General features: G+C 40.1%; 1 protein-coding gene across 5 annotated transcripts in view; it reads left to right on the forward strand.

Moving 5' to 3' along the window:
• Positions 1 to 18,418, forward strand: part of AIG1 (androgen induced 1) — a 328,654-nt gene that overhangs the window by 127,311 nt on the left and 182,925 nt on the right. Inside the window, exon 4 of one of the 5 annotated variants that reach the window (XM_016956410.4) lies at positions 7,589 to 10,027. The exons of the other annotated variants lie outside the window; for them this stretch is intronic. Within the exon in view, the coding sequence (XP_016811899.1) occupies positions 7,589 to 7,594 (6 nt within the window). The 3' untranslated portion in view covers positions 7,595 to 10,027. Of the gene's footprint in view, positions 1 to 7,588; positions 10,028 to 18,418 lie in introns of those variants that run through there. 5 annotated transcript variants of the gene reach the window in all.

The following is an 18,418-nucleotide window of genomic DNA, read 5'->3' on the forward strand; positions in this document are numbered from 1 at the left end:
TATAAGCATATACAATATAGCACATTTAAATGGAGCTGGCTCAATATCTAAAATCAAAAATCGTTCTCTCCTTGTAGCCTCTTTAACTTTATATTCTCAGCAACTTGCAGCACATGACAAACATTAGGCATTCAATAAATGTTGGTGATTGAAAGAATGTTTATGCATGTGCTTTTGAAACTTGGAAGAATGTCACATTTACATTTCTATCCTTCCACCATCTTTCTGTCCTCAGTCCACTGATGATCAGATGAAAGAAAAGCACAGGTGGTGGTAGCAAATGAATCAGAATTTCCAAACTGTAATGCAGGTGGCCATGGACAGTTGTAGGAGACAGAGTTCTCCATGGCCTGTAACATGTGGACCTGGACTTTGATATAAGTCAATCTAACAAACATGTATTGTAAATCTATGATCTGCAAATCACCCTGATAGATATTGTGAGGCTGCAGGATGAGAAAAACACATAACAGATGCAGTTTTAAAGGTTGGAAATGGCATATTTGAGATGGAAGAAGGCAAGTAGGAAAACAGCTCCACAAGCCAACAGCATAGTCCCCAAAGGGCCATTTTCAGTTTGACAAGGAGAAGCACTGTCGTTATTCTGGCCTGTTTCCTCATTGCAAAAATAGAACCATGAACCTTTCTCTTCTGCTGATAATAATTTTAAAGCATTGTCAGTGAATTAAATATATACTGAAAGCAATAAATAAATAAATATTTAAACTCCAGAAAGATTGCTGAGCTTCAGTGATGCTATAACAGGAAATAACAACAATCAGATAGTGCCTTGGCTTACTGAAGAACTAATTCATGTTTATAAAGTGCTTTCAGAATGCAAAGCACTGAAGAAGGTTAGGATATTATTATTATTACCAAAGATCTTTAAGCAGACAAGATCTTGGTATTCTTATAATCACAGCAGGAGTTGTTCATTTCCCATGTAATTTATGAGGAGAAAAAAATAATAAACCCCACCCCTCTTCACACTTGATTTGTCAGTTGTTCTTGTTATATGTAACTGATCCTCAAGGGAACCTTAATTTAGGCAACGATTTATTCTCTTTAATATTATTTTGACATTTGGTAATTACTACAGATTTTGTGCATCTGTCTTTCCCAGAAGAGAAGGCATTAAATGCCACTTGGATGATCATTGGTTTTGCAGGAACTCAGATTTGATGTTATTCTTTTGGTAGATAGCATGACTTATGGTAAGTTTCCAGCTCTGGGATACACAGATTGTGCATTTCATTACTCATGGAGTCTGTGCCACACTGATATTAGATATTTCATAAAAATAAGCTATTGGTTGAAAGAAGAATATCTTAAATATTTCATATGAAAAAAACTGGCCTTTTCCAATTTTCCACACGTATTCTAAAGTAACTAAGATATGTGGAAATTTTCAAAAATGAAAGTAAGAAACTGGAACAGAGATCAGAAATTTCTTAGGAACCTCTCTCTAGGACTCTCAAATGGACCTCCCAAAGAAAACAAATAAGACCCCCAAAAACCAGGAACAAGGAGAGTTACATCAACAATGAGTCAGATGCTTTCAGAACTGCTTCATGCTATTCCTGTACATAAGCTTTTTTCTTATCAAGTTTTATGGATGATGATAGCTTCTTCCATTGTAAATTTTCATCTGTGATCATTAGTTCTAACAAGTCCAGTCCTCCCATGTTAGATTTTGCAGATTTAAATTTTAATGTGAAGATTTGATTATTTTGTTTATTCAGATCAGTAATAAATTTCAAGGCATTTACTTTTAGCTATTGCCAATGATATTTTTTATTTGTTATTTTAACCAGAATATTATAAACTGGAAAAAATGTATTATTTTTAAGATGATGTCTGAATAAATTGTGAACTACTTTGTGAGATAGAAAGACAAGGAAAACTGGAGGGAGAAAGGGGAGACAGGAGGAGACCAGGATGGAGAAGGAAGAAAGATAGAGGAAAAGAGAAAAGAAAGAAGGATAGTATCACGAATGAGAAGATGTGAGACAGCCATAGAAAAGAGGAAGACAGGATAAGAAGTTGGAAAAGGGGGAGACCAGAGGAGAAAGAGGGTTAAAAATGTTCTAGAATAAAGAAAGCAGAATGGCAGAGTCAAATCATACACTTCTCCATGGCTACTTAAGGTTTAGGGATTAAGTTTTTCTCTCTTTCTCTCACTCTCTCTCTTTTTTTTTCTTTTTAAAGACAGAGTCTCACTTTGTTGCACAGCCCAGGCTGAAGTGCATTGGTGCAGTCGTAGCTCACTTTAACCTCAAACTCTTAGTCTCAAGGGATCCTCCTACCCCAGCCTCCTGAGAAGCTCAAACTACAGGCACACCCCACCATGCATGGCTAATTTTTAATGTTTAAAATTTTTTGTAGAGCCAGGTTCTCACTATGTTGCCTAGGCTGATCTCAAATTTCTGGACTCAAGCGATCCTCCTGCCTCAGCCTCCCAAAGTGCTGAGATTACAGGCATAAGCCACTGCACCTGGCCTTTTTTCCCTTTAGTGCCTGGTATAGTGCCTGGTATATTATAGGTACTCAATAACCATTTGATGAATCAATAGATGTTAATGGATCAAGCTAGCCTCCTTCTGGTTCCTTGAACACCCCAGGTACACTTCTCTTCTTGGACTGTGTCCCCAGAGATTTGCTTAGCTCACTTCTCTACCTCCTCCTCACCTTTTCAGTAATACCTACCCCGAGCAGCCAATTAGGAACTGCAGCTAACCCCATAATCCCCACTCACCGAAATTCCCTAACCCTGCTCCCCCTTCCCATGGCACTAATCATCCTTGATATATAATGTGGTTTTGCTTATATGTTATATTTATGGTTTGTTGTCTATCTTCCCTTGCTAGAATGGAATTTCCATAGGGTAGGGGTCTTTATTTCAGTTGCTGATTTATCCCAAATACCTAGAACAATGCCTGTACAAAATGGACAATGAATATTTGTTGCATGAGTGAATCATCCTTATCAATATATGTCCATGTTTTCTCTTGTTCTCTTTTTCTCTCATTCATTCTTTCCTCCCCTTCATAATAGTTGACAGAGAATACAACCTTAAAGCATTTACTTATTTTCTAACTTGTATTTAACTTCACTCTTCAATTTCAGCTGCACTGCAGCAAAATCCTGCACACATGACCTGCTGTTCCCAGAAAGGGTCTTTTTGTGCATATTATATTGCCATTTTTGCCTGAGAAGGCCTGGACTGATGTCCAAAGAACATTCCAGAACACTGCAGAGCTACAGATCAGCCTGGCTCAAATTTGTTGAAAAGCTCTTCTACATATTAATTGTTTTATCTGGGTATTAGTTATTCTCTCTCTAAGGAAATAATCGGACAATGGCTTTTTTTTTTTTTTTTGAGACGGAGTCTCGCTCTGTTGCCAGACTGGAGTGCAATGGCACAATCTTGGCTCACTGCAACCTCCGACTCCCTGGTTCAAGTGATTCCCCTGCCTCAGCCTCCCAAGTAGCTGGGATTACAGGCATGTGCCACCACACACAGCTAATTTTTGTATTTTTAGTAGAGAGGGGGTTTCACCATGTTGGCCAGGATGGTCTCGATCTCCTGACCTCATGATCCGCCTGACTTGGCCTCCCAAAGTGCTGGGGTTACAGGCATGAGACCCACGCCTGGTCAGACAATGGCTTTTTAAGGCAATTTCATGCCATCACAAATCCCTTTGGAGAACTAATTTGCCATGCTAGAGTAGAATTCAAGGCTAATGCTATTATTTGGCTTGTACTCTGCCCTTGTTGTTGCTTTGTTTAAATGATGAGTAGGCCCAGCAATAGTATTAGTTCATCAAAAAGTCTATAAGTTATATTCAGATAGTTTGAGGTCAGCAAAACCTAGAGTGTGGTTTACACAAGTGCTTTCTCCCCTAATCCTTAAATCCATAGATATTTCAAAGTAAACTTAATTCATATGTTTTCCATTCATTTGCCCTTAGGTCTTTATGTTTAGGGGAGGGGGTGGTGGAAGGCAGGAAGGTACTGTTCTAGGAACTGGCTTCCTTCTTCACTGCCACAGACAGATCATTCATTAGCCACAGACCCGGTTTCTTGGCAGAAGTCCATACCTGTATCCTTTCCAGTTCCCTGTTAATTGAAGCTCCAACCTCAGCACACATGATTGTTGCTGCCAAAGAAAGTAAAGTGGAAAGAGGCTGCATTTTCTATCATAGAACCACAGAATCCTAGAATCCTAAACTTGTGATTCTAAAGATCATCTGGTTCATCTACCATGTGAACCTTAAATCACCTCGACAGTATCCTGGCTAATTACCTTTCACCCTCTGATTAAGCATCTCCAGTGATGGAGCTTCAGTAGCCAATAGCTTTAGGAAAGACTCTCAGAAGGAACTGAGTCTTCTTTTCTGCAGCCCAAATTTCTCCAGTCCCTACATCCATTCAGCAAGTTTTAAAACCAGTCCCCTGTGTTCCCCTCATGTTCTCTTTTCACGAAGATTTCACTCTCTCCCATGATTTCAGGTTCTGCGCTACGTGTGTCCTTCCCTGGTCTGTGCTTCCTGATCCAGCTACCCCGTGGGCATCACATTCTGCCTCTGATACAAGGACCTTGAGATAAACCAAACTGACTGCTTAAGCTAACCCCTCCTTTAAATCTTGTTATTTGTCTTGTGTTGCCATTTCAAAAATGGCAAGATGCATCTCAAAGCTCCTCTTCCTATCACATCCCCCACAGTTAGGTGACAGGTCCTATCAGCTGCAACTCCAAAATAGCTCCCGGATCGGCCCCAGCTTCCTCATGTCCACCATGTCTGCTTTAGTTTAAGATTTGGTCGTCTCTCAGCTGAACTGAGGCAGCAGCCTCGTCTCTCATCTCCTGGCCTCTGCCCTCTTTCTTCACCAGTCCCTTTTCCATGTTGCTTCCAAGTTTACCTTTCTCCAGATCATGGAGATAGCAAGAATGTGTTGATGGCCTCCCATCCTCATCTTATCTTTATGCTTCTTTATCCGGGTCTTGTGGAAAGATGGTCAGCTAAAGAGAAGCTAGGACAAGAGTGTGGCAACCCCCAACAGAAAATATTCAATCTCGGCCGAGTGCAATGGCTCACGCCTGTAGTCCCAGCACTTTGGGAGGCCGAGGTGGGCAGATCACAAGGTCAAGAGATGGAGACCATTCTGGCAGACATGGTGAAACCCGGTCTCTACTAAAAATACAAAAATTCGCTGGGTGTGGTGGTGCATGCCTATAGTCCCAGCTACTTGGGAGGCTGAGGCAGGATGTTAACTTGAATCTGGGAGGTGGAGGTTGCAGTGAGCTGAGATTGTGCCACTGCACTCCAGCCTGGCGACAGAGCGAGACTCCATCTCAAAAAAAAAAAAAAAAAAATTCAATCTCATTTATTTTTCATGACCCTTTGATTCTGAATCTGATCTACTGAATTTGTCCCCAAACTGCCTGGTCCTTGAGGGATACTGAGGTGCTGGCTGACTTCCCTGAGCCCATTTATGCCTCTTCTTAAGGTGCAGCTTGTCCAGGAGGTCCTCAGCATCCTCCCTGCCCCCTTTAAGCTGTGGCTAACACAGCACTCCAGCCACACTGTCACAGCCCCTGCACACTGTGCTGCTGAGCTGAGTGTATGCAGAGCCCTTGTCTCCCATTCAGAACTCTGCTTATCAACTCCGAGTGTGCTCATGCATGCATCACCTCTCCAATGACATCACTTGCTCATGCATGCATTGCTTCTCCCCTGCCTATCCCTTATTTATGAGCCTCTTTACCCAGCAGGTACCTCTCCTGTAGCATCTGTTGTGCTGTATTTGTAGTTTGTTGCTACATTTTTTGGAAGTGGTTGTCCTTTGGGGGCAGGCACATGGTCTTAGCATCCTCTGCATATTCCATTATCTGGCTCGGTGGCACATAATAGGTCTCAGAAATGTTCTTTGAAAGAATGCATGAATGAATGGTTGAGGGAATGAACTTCTATCACATTTCCTTATTCTCCAAGTCTAGTAACACTTTCTGGAAAGGAAATAAAATTATTTTCTCTAAGTGAACCTAAGCCGGTACCTATGTACCTATGATCATTTAATTTTCTACATCCTTCAGTGAGCTATTCTAGTCTTTCAGTGATTCATCGTAGAACCTTATAGAACCCTTGTCAAGCTGATTGATTATAATTTTCAGGATCCATATTCTTCTTTCAAACAAACAGCACAGCTATATCTGATGGCCTCCAAGTGCCCAGCCTAATAACTTGCCCAAGCGCTCACAGCCCATGAGCAGCCAGGCTGGGAGTGGACCATTCAGGGGCTGCCCTATCTGTACCTGTGTGCCGTGGTACCTGCCCTCTCTGTACCTGTCTCCATGGAGCCTTGTAAACATCTAGTTAGAGATGCTGCTAAATTTAAATTGTCATTGTATTTCACCAAACATATTTCATTAAGTCACTGATAAACATTCCTGGCATTTTTGATTATTTTCCTTTTCATTCAAGCAAGGATGTTTTTCTCCTATTGTTTTTACCATCTCTATATCTGTATCCAGGAACTGAGCTTACAGCTAATGATCTAATTCAGATATGTGTAAACCTGGGTGTAATAATTAGCCCAGATTGGTGGAAACGTTTCCCCTTTACGCAACCCATTTCATCCTTATCAAGTACATTAATTCATTGGCTCTGGTAATATAGCTAATTACCGTGTATATTCAGGTGCTGCTGCTGATATTGCTGCTATCTCCATGTGCTGGGATAAACAGACTGTTGTTAGTAAACATTCCTTCTGATACCTACCCTCTGCCATCACTGCGCACGTACTAATATGTCTTTTTTGCTCTGTTCTTTTTCCCACACCAGTTTAACCCAAAAAGGGCCACTTCATTTCCTTAGGCTGCACTTCTAATGAATGCAGACATTTGAAAGGGTCCTGAACCAGATAACCTTTCGAGTTTTCTCCAGTTTTATTATTCTGTGAAGACAGTTTGGTGTAAATGATTTAAGAGGTTAGTCAGAATGGAGTTCTCTGTTCAAATGATCTTCTTAAATTTCTGTACTGAGCTCTACTCATAGGAAACGTGGAGCTTGTTGTGGGATTCACAAGGTTGCCCTTGCAAGTACAGAATACCATGCCTGCCACACAGTAGGTCCAATAAATAAAACAAAATTAAACAAAGTTAATTTAAACAAAATTAAAGCCTCCCTAGAGCTAATGATTTTAACTTATTACCATATAATAACTATTATTGGTAATAATAGTTATTATTGACAAGTTAGTGTCAATCTCAATCTAAATTTTCAAGGAAAACTGCCCCGGTAGAAATATTGTATTTTTAATAACACTGAATTTGTACTCCTAACAAAAAATTAATGAAATTCCTTAAAAGCTGATATAAACTGTAAGTTACTTATCCTTGGACAAAGAATTCAGATCTTCCTTATTTATTGTTAAGAATTCCCCCTTCATCATACCTATTTGAAAGATCTTGGCTTAAACTCAGAATTTGACTGCTAATATTCACACATATGGCAAATATGAACTAATCAGACCACAGATATTTTGCTGCATTCCATGGTGTCTCATTTATTTGTTTAATTTGCAGCTATAGCAACTAGATTCCACCGCTTTGGGCTTTTACACAGAACTACAGTATGATCAGCTTGGTTGAAGTTTGGCACTCGACACTCTGCTCAATTGAAGACATATGCACAAAATCACTTGCCACATTTTTTAACCTGTTTTTCACACTGGGTAGGTCTGTAATATTTGCATAAAAATATGAAAAGCAACCTTCTGCAGGGAGAGAAGGCAATTAAAAGATGTTGCGACCTTTCCTTCCGCAGCATTTCAAAGCTTAAAGTTTTCTTGGCACGCTTTTGAAATGCCCATCTGACTTTGAAGCAGGCTGCCTCTCCACAGAAAGCTTGCTCCAGCAATGACTAAAGGATTGACCTGGTGCCATGCATGCTGCTCTGCACAAGAAGGGCATTTGGAAATGACCTTGAAGCGAAGTTTTGCCAAGTTGATGAAATACGGGCCTTCAAGAAGTGCCATTTCTCAAGCGATGTACAGAAGGGTATCCGCAGCATTATCAAAAATTGCCCCTTAATTTGGTGTTGGATGAACATGAATTTTTAACCTCCATAAGGAATGATATTCGCTCTTGATTTTATTAGTTGTATTTTGTAACAGGTTGGAAAAATTAGGTAATGGAGAACTTTGGCATACCACTGTTGTTTCTTTTAGGTGATTTTTAAAAAACATTTGCTGAAGGAGAGGTTGATGCTCAAAGGGTACAATGATAAATGGAAAGACGGGAGTTTAAAATGAAGGATAAGCCGCAAATGAGGATGAAGTTAATGGATAGAGAAAAGATGGGAGGAAGAGGTATCTCTCTTTACTTGTAAGCTGCCCATCGATATGATTTAGACTCTAGGAGAGGGGCGTTTCTTTCCTCAGTAGGCACACTCATAGAGTAAACTGTTGCCGCTGTTTAAACATGTTAATTGATGTTGACACCAGTTGTTGCTATACAGTTTTCCATTTTACTGAGCGATGTATTTATGTTGCTGAATAATGTTGCCTGATTGCACTTCTCATGCTGGTGAAGTTGGCTGACATTTCAGGCTCTGGATAACATGAAGCTGTGCTTTAACCTTATTTGGAAGTCAGGGTTAGAGTGGCACTGGAAGGTCTCCTTCAGCTTCCCTTCCTGTGACCTGCCTACTATAACCCTGGCAAGGCTGAGACAGTCCAAGTTTGGGGCAGTCAAGGTGGGACAGCAGAAGATTTCAGGGTACAAGTCATCTATTCTCTTATGCCAGCTCTCAGATTTTTATATAAAATCTGATTCTACACTTCTTTTAAAAAATAATAAATAAATAAATAGGACCATCCAACCCCTCTAGAGCTCTCTAAGGAGACTGTAGAAGACTTGTGGCCACTCTCATTTTAAAAATTCTAATAATCTCCACAAAGTAATCCTGGGAAACATACATCTGTAAGACCAGGGAAACATACTGGCAATAGCAACTTCCCAGAACATTCCTTTTTACACTGCCTGGGATTTTTCAATAAGAAATTTGGCATTTCTGTAAATTTAAAGTGTATTCAGTAAAATTAATGCATTTTTTTCTTAAAAGCTCAAGCCTTCCAGACTCATCATTTTGTAGAGTTACAAAAGTAAGCCATGCAACTGAGATCAAAGTCAAAGTTATAGATTATAATTGCTTGCACAACTGTTCACATTTTTAATTTTTTTATTTTTTGGAGACTTTTTAAGAGTCTCACTGTGTCGTCCAGGCTGGAATACACAGTGGCACTATCATGGCTCACTGCACCCTTAAACTGCAGGGCTCAAGCAATCCTCCTGCCTCAGCCCCCCAAGTAGCTGGGACCACAGATGTGGACCACCACCCCTGGCTAATTTTTAAAAATTTTTTTGTAGAGACAATGGGCTCACTATATTTCCCAAGCTAGAGACAATGGCCTCATTATGTTTCCCAGGCTGGTCTCGAACTCCTGGCCTCAAGCGATCCTCCTGCCTCAGCCTTCCTGAAGTTCTAGGATTACATGCATGAGCTACCACACCCAGCCCCTGCTCACATTTTATATAGTAACTTATTTTAAGAACAGTAATGTATTTGTAAAATAGTTTTTTAATACAGTAATTTATTATATATTGAAATCAAGCTTGATGATATTTCATTAGGTTTTGCTAAGTGTCATATGCTAAATTATTTGCTTATGAATTTTTCTCCAATTGCCTGTATTTGGTAAGTTTGCATGGAAAGTTCTGACAGGAAACTCAGAAATATTTCATTGTTTTACCCTACTATCTTTTTTGATGTGTCTTAAAGGTGATTTGCTTTAAATTGCAGTATCATCCTTTTTTTCTGTACTTAAATGTTTTTAACCGAAGAACACAATTTCCCTCAAAACCCTCATCCCTAATTTAGAGCCCTCTTATATTAATATGAGTCATTTTAAATGTATTTCCTGAAACACTTCTCAACTTCGTAAATAAAAAAGAGATATATCTTAGTCCATTCAGGCTACTATAACAAAATAGCACAATTGGGTGGCTTATAAACAACATAAATTTATTTATCATAATTCTAGAGCCTGGGAAGTCCAAGAGCTGGGTGCCAGCATGGTTGGGTTCTGATGAGGATCCTCTTCCAGATTACAGACTTCCAGCTTCTTGCTGTGTCCTCACATGGTGGAAGGAACAAGGAATCTCTCTGGAGCCTCTTTTAAAAGCCCACCAATCCCATTCATTGAGGATTCTGCCCCAGTGACCTAATCACTTCCCAAAGGGCCATCTCCTAATGCCATAACCTTAGAGGTTAGTTTCAGCATATGAATTTTGAGGGGACAGAAACATTCAGCCCATAGCAGGATGAGAAAAAGAAAGGAAAGTACAACAAAGAACATCAACCTTAAGGAACACCATGACTTCTGATATTTAATATCATGGATCACAGATCATAGGAGTCGAGAAACAGAATAAAAAGACAAGGCCCAGGCCCAGTGAGTTTTTGTTGCTTGAGGCTCCTCATGCCCTTGCTCTCCCACTGACCTCAGTGCTCAGCACTGGCTTTCTTCTCCTGGTGATATTTTCCATTTATCTTTTGGTGTAAACATTTTAGAGATGAGAGAAGTAGGGAGCTTATCATTATTTAGTCTGATCAGACAATATCTTCACTTTTAAGTTATGTTCAGAATTTCATTGTCCTGTTCTTTTTAAGAATCATATGAGATTATTTTTGTGTATGTGAATAAACTATGAAGCATTTTCTTACAAAAAACTTCATTCAGTGTCCTGGCACAGCTCCTCCAGTTGAACAGGGGCCTTCTTTCCAAAGCCCCAGATAAGGACTTTCTCAACCTGTATTCTAACATGATGGGATGTTGTCTTCTTTGCTTTCCTATCTTATCACTGCAAACTCTCAAATATTTTCTACATTATCATCATTTATATTTATACAAGCACACATGTTTGAAAGCAATATGATCCCCATTGAAAACTCTTTTCCTTTAAAAGTCAATCCCATTTCTAGAGGTCTTGATGTTGCTTTCTTCTTTCCATGCCATTGAAGTTGCATTAATATTGGTCAACCCTGGATGGCTCGGGTCTCATACTCAGAGGTTCTGATGGATTCAGTCTGGCATAAGACCGAGACACTATCTATTTTTTTTTAATGCTCCCTTACATAGTTCTGAGCCACGTTTGAAGATCTTTGAATTTGTTGGTCTCACAAGCATCCCTGGGGTTCAAAAAATGTGGGTATTGGAAGAACACAAAGTGAGGGAAGCTGTCCTGGTGATATCTAGATCTGAGCTGAATGGAGCTTATGGCAAAGAGACAAACCTGAGTTAATCTGCATAATCACGCACACTTAACTCTAATGGGTTAGTTATAGGGTGGTATCTCTGCCTCAGTTTCTATTGCAATAAAATACTGGCACCATCTCAAGATTCTCAGAAAATTTAATTAATATTAATATTTACTATAAGATTAAAAGCATACTACAAGTTTCAATTAGCATTAATCCTTTAAAATATGGAGTTAAATGATCCATAACTAATTAAAGACTGCAGTTAACAGGGGACATGAGTTTTTTCTGGGTTATATGAAACAAAATATAAATCTTTTATATAACTCAATTTCCTACAGAAAAAAAACTTACTTGTCAGTGGGATTTTAAAGTTTTATTTTATTTTCTTGGATCTCATTACTTTTCCATAAATCCTATAAGCAGAATTACAATGAGGTGAGTCATAGTCTTAACACTTTTTTGGAGCTTCTTCTGCCAAAGCAGCTTGAAATATAGAGGATTTTCAAAAACTGTGTTTGGGGAACATGGGAAGGTATGGGAAAGAAAGGAAGGGTGGGAGTCTAGGAGGAAAGGAGGAAGAAGGAAAAGAAAGGGAAAGGGAGAGGAAGGAAGGACACAAAACATTTTACTTTAGATTACATTAAAAAATTTTTAATGACATTTATAAAGGTAAAACTTTCCTGGTATCTCATTTGCATGTTTCAGACAACCCTGAGGTGCAAATGAATTTGGGTTTCAAAAGTTCATTCATGAGCCAGTTATTTGGAACTGGAAACATGTTTCCCCACGAAAGTTTTGTTATATAAGTGGTAGTTCATTTTTGAGGCTAGTTCCCAAACTCTCCTCATTCTGTTTTGAAGCTGAATTATCATGCATTTACAATGATAAACAGTAGATTATACAGTTGAAAACTTGTAGATGTAAAAAACATAAAAGTGATAAAATCAATTGTTTAATTGCTTTAAACTTTTAACTTCAGTGCTGGTGCTGGAGGGAAAACAGATTTAATTTGAGGAGTCTGAGGATGTTCAAGACATCTAAGGTTGATATTTGAGAGCATCCGTCAGAGAAGCAGCAGCCATTCTCTCGGGAGGGCCTCTGCCGCCATGCATGTGCTTCAATCTGGTCACTAAAAAGCCACATCCTTAGACTGAAGGAATAAGTCCTCAACAAAAATGCCTTCTTTTCTTCCTAGGCCAGGCATCGTGGCTCATGCCTGCAATCCCAGCACTTTGGGAGGCGAAGACAGGTGTATCACTTAAGGTCAGGAGTTCAAGACCAGCCTGGCCAACATGGTGAAACCCCCATCTCTACTAAGAATACAAAAATTAGCCGGGTGTGGTGGCATATGCCTGTAGTCCCAGCTTCTCGGGAAGCTGATGCAGAGGAACCGCTTGAACCCGGGAGGTGGAGGTTGCAATGAGCCAAGATCGTACTACTTGCACTCCAGCCTGGGCGACAGAGCGAGACTCCATCTCAAGAAAAAAAAAAAAAGCCTTATTTTTTTCCTGTAACCAGTATCAATGGAGCACATATTATGGCTAGTGCTCCTCACTATTTATGCTAGCAGGCAAAACAGAAAGAACTCCTGTCCTTGTGAGTTTATAATCTAGTGAAGGAGACAAATATCCAAATAACTGCATAAGTAGATGACCTATGATCCATCCATTTTTATAAAAAGTTGTTGTATGAACATTCAAGTCCAAACAAATTTACAAGGAATAATAATGACACACAGAGGGTGGATCTGGAGAGTGGAGTACATAAATCTTTAAGTAACTGCTAGGGGCCAGCCAATTCCATATGCTGTCACGTTTGTTCCCTAAGTAGCCCTGAGGGGGAGGGATCATCACCACCATTCCACAGGTGAGGAGCTGAGACTCAAAGGAGTTGAGGAATCTGTCCATGATGGTCCAACCAAGAGCCTGAGTTCAAATCAAGTGTGTCTAGCTCCAGGCACTTTCTGCCCATCTAAACTACCTGCTCTGCAAAACCACTCTGAAGAGATTTTCTATTATTTTACTCAATATGAGTGTATCCATGCAGTAATCTCTTTCTAAAATTTAGTGATAGAAGCCATGTTGCCTCACCTGATACTGATACGTTCCTTTCTGTTAATAAGAGCTGTTTCCACTTCTCCTCTGACATAGTTAGTGCCCTTAAGCCATAGCCAGCCTATCTGTGGCTTCCAATACAGTTTTCTGTCTTTCATTCCTACCATATATTTTGTCTGATTCTTCATTTTGTCTTGATTTTCACTACCCTGAGCCTTTTATTGCAAGCTACCTTGACCTTTTGAGAAGTAGTGAGAATATATAGAAAAGAAATAGACTTCTGTGGTGTAAATTCCACAAAGCTCTCTTTTTATATCCTCCACATGACCTAGAACAGGGCCTTGCTCTTAGAAGTGAACAATAACTATTGGTTGTTAAATGATCATAGCAATAGCAATTCTGAAGGACAGTTCTGCTTATTTTAAGGACAACCAAGAAGTTGATGGCTCTGGCTTTATATGTGAACTTCATCATAAAATGTACTTACTGCTTTCCTATTCCTTAATAGAGATTTGTCTCTTGTATTTTCTTCTGTTTACCACTCATAAATGGAATGTGAAGGACAATGATCACAGCTCACTTGCATCACATTCCTCCCTCTTGCTGTGCTAAGCCCTTTTAGATAGTATTTATTGAATCCTCACAACCTGATTATTATCCCATTTCATGGAAGGGCATACTGAAGGTTAGAGAATTTCAGGGGTTTAGGAGGAAAGTGAGGAAATAAGCTTTCTCCTGATGATTCAGCAAGAAATAGGAAAAAAATAGGGGAAGAAAAAGGATATGTATTTCAGTATAGATGAGAGATATAAATTGCTTTAAGTATAATCAGTAAAATGTAGGAGAGGCTGGAGAAAGTCACAAATGATTTATGAGGGCATGATTCTTCCTGCTTATCCTCTGTATATTAATCCACTCTCACACTGCTATAAAAATACTACTGGAGACTGGATAATTTATAAAGGAAAGAGATTTAATTGACTTACAGTTCTGTATGGCTGGGTAGGTCTCAGGAAACTTACAATCATGGCAGAAAGGGAAGCAGGCGTGTCTTATGTGGCGGCAGGTGAGAAAGAGCAAGCATGTGAAGGAAGAACTGTCAAACACTCACAAAACCATTAGATCTCATGAGAACTCACTCACTATCATGAGAATAGCATGGGGCAAACTGCCCCCATGATCCCATCACCACCCACGAGTTCCCTCCCTCGACATGTAGGGGTTATGGGGATTACAATTCCAGATGAGATTTGGGTGGGGACACAGAGCCAAACCAAATTGCCCTATTATGTTGATGAGCACGGAAAAGTCCTGTGCAAACTGCTGTTTTTAAATATGAGACATTCTCTTGTCAGGTGATCATAACTTGGGTTGACTTATACATTTCTCGAATCCATCTATTTATTTGGATAATTTCAAGTTGAGTAGTTTATGTGTGGATAAAAACCTAAAGGTCTTCTCTATGGTTCCTCTGGCCTGGCTTGTGTTTTTGGGAGTCCCCCAAGATGCTGTAACCCCAGGACCCCTGGAGAACCTGAACGTGTGCTTGATCTCTCCACATCACGGCAGCACGGCAGGTGGCCCCCAGCATGCTGCCTGTCATCACTGTCCCCAATGCTGTCCCGCAGCAGCACCCCAAGGCTCTCTGGGCACATCTGCAGCTCTCTAGACCAGAACCATAAAGAAACAAGGTTCTCTCTGTCTAGTCCCACTGGAAAGAGAGAGAAGCCCCGTTGTGAGCAGTACTACGGGAGAGTCCCTAGAAAGTGGGCCTCACCCAAAGAATGAAGAGGAGTCATAGTAAGAGATTAACCCATTCATGGTGATTGGCCCAACACATATTTATTTAACCCCTTGTTTGTGGGATTGTTCTGGATACTGATCGTGTTCCTCTTGAGAAAGAACAGCCAATAAAAGAGGGGAAATTAAAGCTCCTTGGAAGGGTGGAGAAGTGAAGAACTCTGGGACCACTCTAAAGGCTGAAGGTGGGAGTTTAGGGTGGCTATGGTGATTTAGGGAGCAATTTCTGTTTCATGCTGAGTCTAGGGAACTTGGAATATTTACATATAGCTGGAAGAGGAGGTAAAGGTGGAGTGTAGCTGGAGGTGTGGTTAGAGAAATAAGCAGGAGTTCAGATCCTGGAGATTCCTCCATACCAAAAACTAGTTTAGGTTTTACCCTCTAGGAAATAAGAAGCAAGGCTAAGTTGTGTGAGTACAATGATTAGTTTACACACTGGAGAAATGGGAAAGAAAGGAAACGTGACTCAGTGTTATCCTGATAGCTTTGGGGAGTTGTTGAAGAGTTTTAAACAAGGGGAAGATGGGGTCAGATGAACATTTTAGAAGGCTTCCTTCTCCAGGGCTGCGGGGAAATGTTGACAAGCACAGGCTGGATTTAGGAAGGAATAGAAGAAGGCTGAGAGTGGAACCTTGGCGACTGGCCACCCTGAGGGAGCACGGGGGAGGACACAACACAGGGAAGCTGGGAGGGAGCCCTCGCCAGGGAGGGAGAATATCTTAGGGAGGAGGAGTGTGGGGTAGCTGAGGAGAGCACTTCCAGAAGGAGGCAGGGCTGGCAACGTCCTGGGCACACGGAGGTCTGACCAGACAAGGACGGTGGCTGGCACAGGTGCTCCTGAGTGCCAAAGTGGCCACAAGAAAAGCTGCCAGAAGAAAAGAGGAGCCTTGCCTGGAAAACAAAAAGCAATTAAACATCTTGTCATGTGGCATGTTTTTAGGGGAAAGATGATGGATGGCTTCATCTTTTACTTGATCCCGAAGCAAGGGCAGATTGAGAAGCAGAGTCTGAGGGACAGATGATTTTCCCCTCTGGCCTTGGCTCCTTCTGACCTTCTATTTTCTCCGAGTGAAAGAGGTGCTGTTTCTGGCCTGTGGCCTTATTTAGCAGGCTCAGAACTTTTTCCCAGCTTCATGATAATGGCCTTTGGTGCTCTTTCTACTGCTTAATGTACTGTCATCCAGAATAATTCTTTTCTATATTGATCTGAATGGTAATCTGTAAATAAAAAGGAGAAATCATAGGAGAACTTGCAGAAAAATGGGAAAAAGTAGTTACTTGTTTTGCACATTTCTGGAGGGGAGGAGAGAGAATCTTTAAAATAATCTCCCATTTGTGCCTTCTCATTTGTCAGCACATCAAAAGCAACAAAAGCAACACACACACACACACACACACACACACCCCCAAACCCATGATTAGATAAATTGGAAAACTGGCTGCACGACTTAGAGTATATGTCTTTCTTTAAAATTTTCTGAAATCTGATGTGGATATTTAAGAGCCTTCAGAAATTTCCATAGGCATGCCATTAGAGATAAGCCATTTGATTCTGAGGGGATTCAAAAAGGGAAATATACTTTATCTAAAGAGAAGAAATTGGACTCAACTTGGAGAAATGGTTCTCTGACCAGATGTCATTTAAAGGCATTGGACTTTGGGCTCCAGGCGTTGACTGTTTCTCAAGATAAATATGCATCTAGGAACCAAGAAGGGCATTTTCAAGGATTGCTGTGAGTTGGTATTATAATGTGCTAAGCACACCCCTGACGTCTTTGGAGGTCTGAGCATACAAATCAGACATAAATGCTTCTCAGTTCCTTCTCATAATTTCTCTGATCTTACTGGCAATAAAAAAAAGAAAAAAAAACTCTTCAGGAGCATAAAATGTTATTGAATTTGCAGCAGTCGTCATGGTTACCTGCATAGTTTCATTGCTTTATTAATGTGTAATTCCTCTTATTTCTGGAAATATCATTATAGTGAAACATAATAGTCTGCAGCCTCTTAGCAAGTTTCTCTGTGTATCTCAGAGATCCTGACAATGGCTGTGATGAATGTGTGTGTGGTTTCCGGGTCACTTGCATGCTGATGATCCAGCAACTGGGACATCATTGTTTAGGAAAAGACAACTTGAAGCTAATGACTCTTGAGAATCCCTTGAAAGTTCAAATGTTTCTCAACACAAAAGTGCTTTTTTTTTCCTGTAGGACAATAATCCAAGGCTTTACTCTTTTTCTAACTAAAATAATTTATGTTTTTATACATCAAAACTTTTTAAAGCAATTATTTTTACTTACTAAAGTCACTTTGAAGTGCTCAGGAAACTTTTTCTGATCAATTCTTTTTAAAATGATCTTTATTAAATTTGTTTCTTGTATCATAGAAGGGCTTTTGGGAGACACTGTTAGTAGAGGTTTTGAGCAAGTTTTTCTAAGTGTATTCTCCCACTACTCAAGAAGAAGCTAAATAAAATAGTTCATTAACTTATCTCTCAGGCCAACTGCTTAGGGCATACTGATCCTTATACTCATTTCTCTTTTTCTTGGGCACTCAACCAGAATACATTTTTCAGCATCCCCTGCAGTTGGTTCTGGCCATGAAAATCATGAGACAATGGAATGTGAGTGGACATTATGTAATAATTTGCAGATCTGTCCCATAAACACCTCCCACAGATCCTCTAGTCCCTTATTTCCAGGTTGGTTGGTAAGTCTGCCAGCCTAGATCCTTGAATAATTGGGTAGAACAGAGCCTCACTGTAGGTCAGGAACATCTATTGTTACAGAAAGGAGACAAACCCTCTGAGATGTGAGGGTTGTGTATTACATCAGCTGGTGTTGCCCTAACTGATGCATTGCTTGTCAACATTTCTTCTAAGTGGGCCACATAATCTTTGGGAGATAGATCATATTTTTCATCCACAAGTATCTCCCATAACTTCTTTCATAGCCTTTAAAAAAGAAGTTGGTGTTGTATACCCCAGGACTTTCCTATCAATGTCCTGTGATAATGTTGCTGTTTTGGAAGAGTCCTGGAGACTTGAATGGCTACAGCAATAGTGGATATTTTGAAAATTATCAGACCCTGTGACCTATGTGCACAGAGAGCCAAAGGAAAGGAAATTAATCTTTTCTGGATACTTCTGTGTACCAAGTACTATGTTCAGTCCTCTATTTACTCTCTATAATTGATCTTCTATGAACAGCTATCATTCCATTTTACAGATTTTTAAGG

The sequence above is a fragment of the Pan troglodytes genome, chromosome 5 (genome assembly GCF_028858775.2).
Source record: "Pan troglodytes isolate AG18354 chromosome 5, NHGRI_mPanTro3-v2.0_pri, whole genome shotgun sequence".
NCBI lineage: Eukaryota > Metazoa > Chordata > Mammalia > Primates > Hominidae > Pan > Pan troglodytes.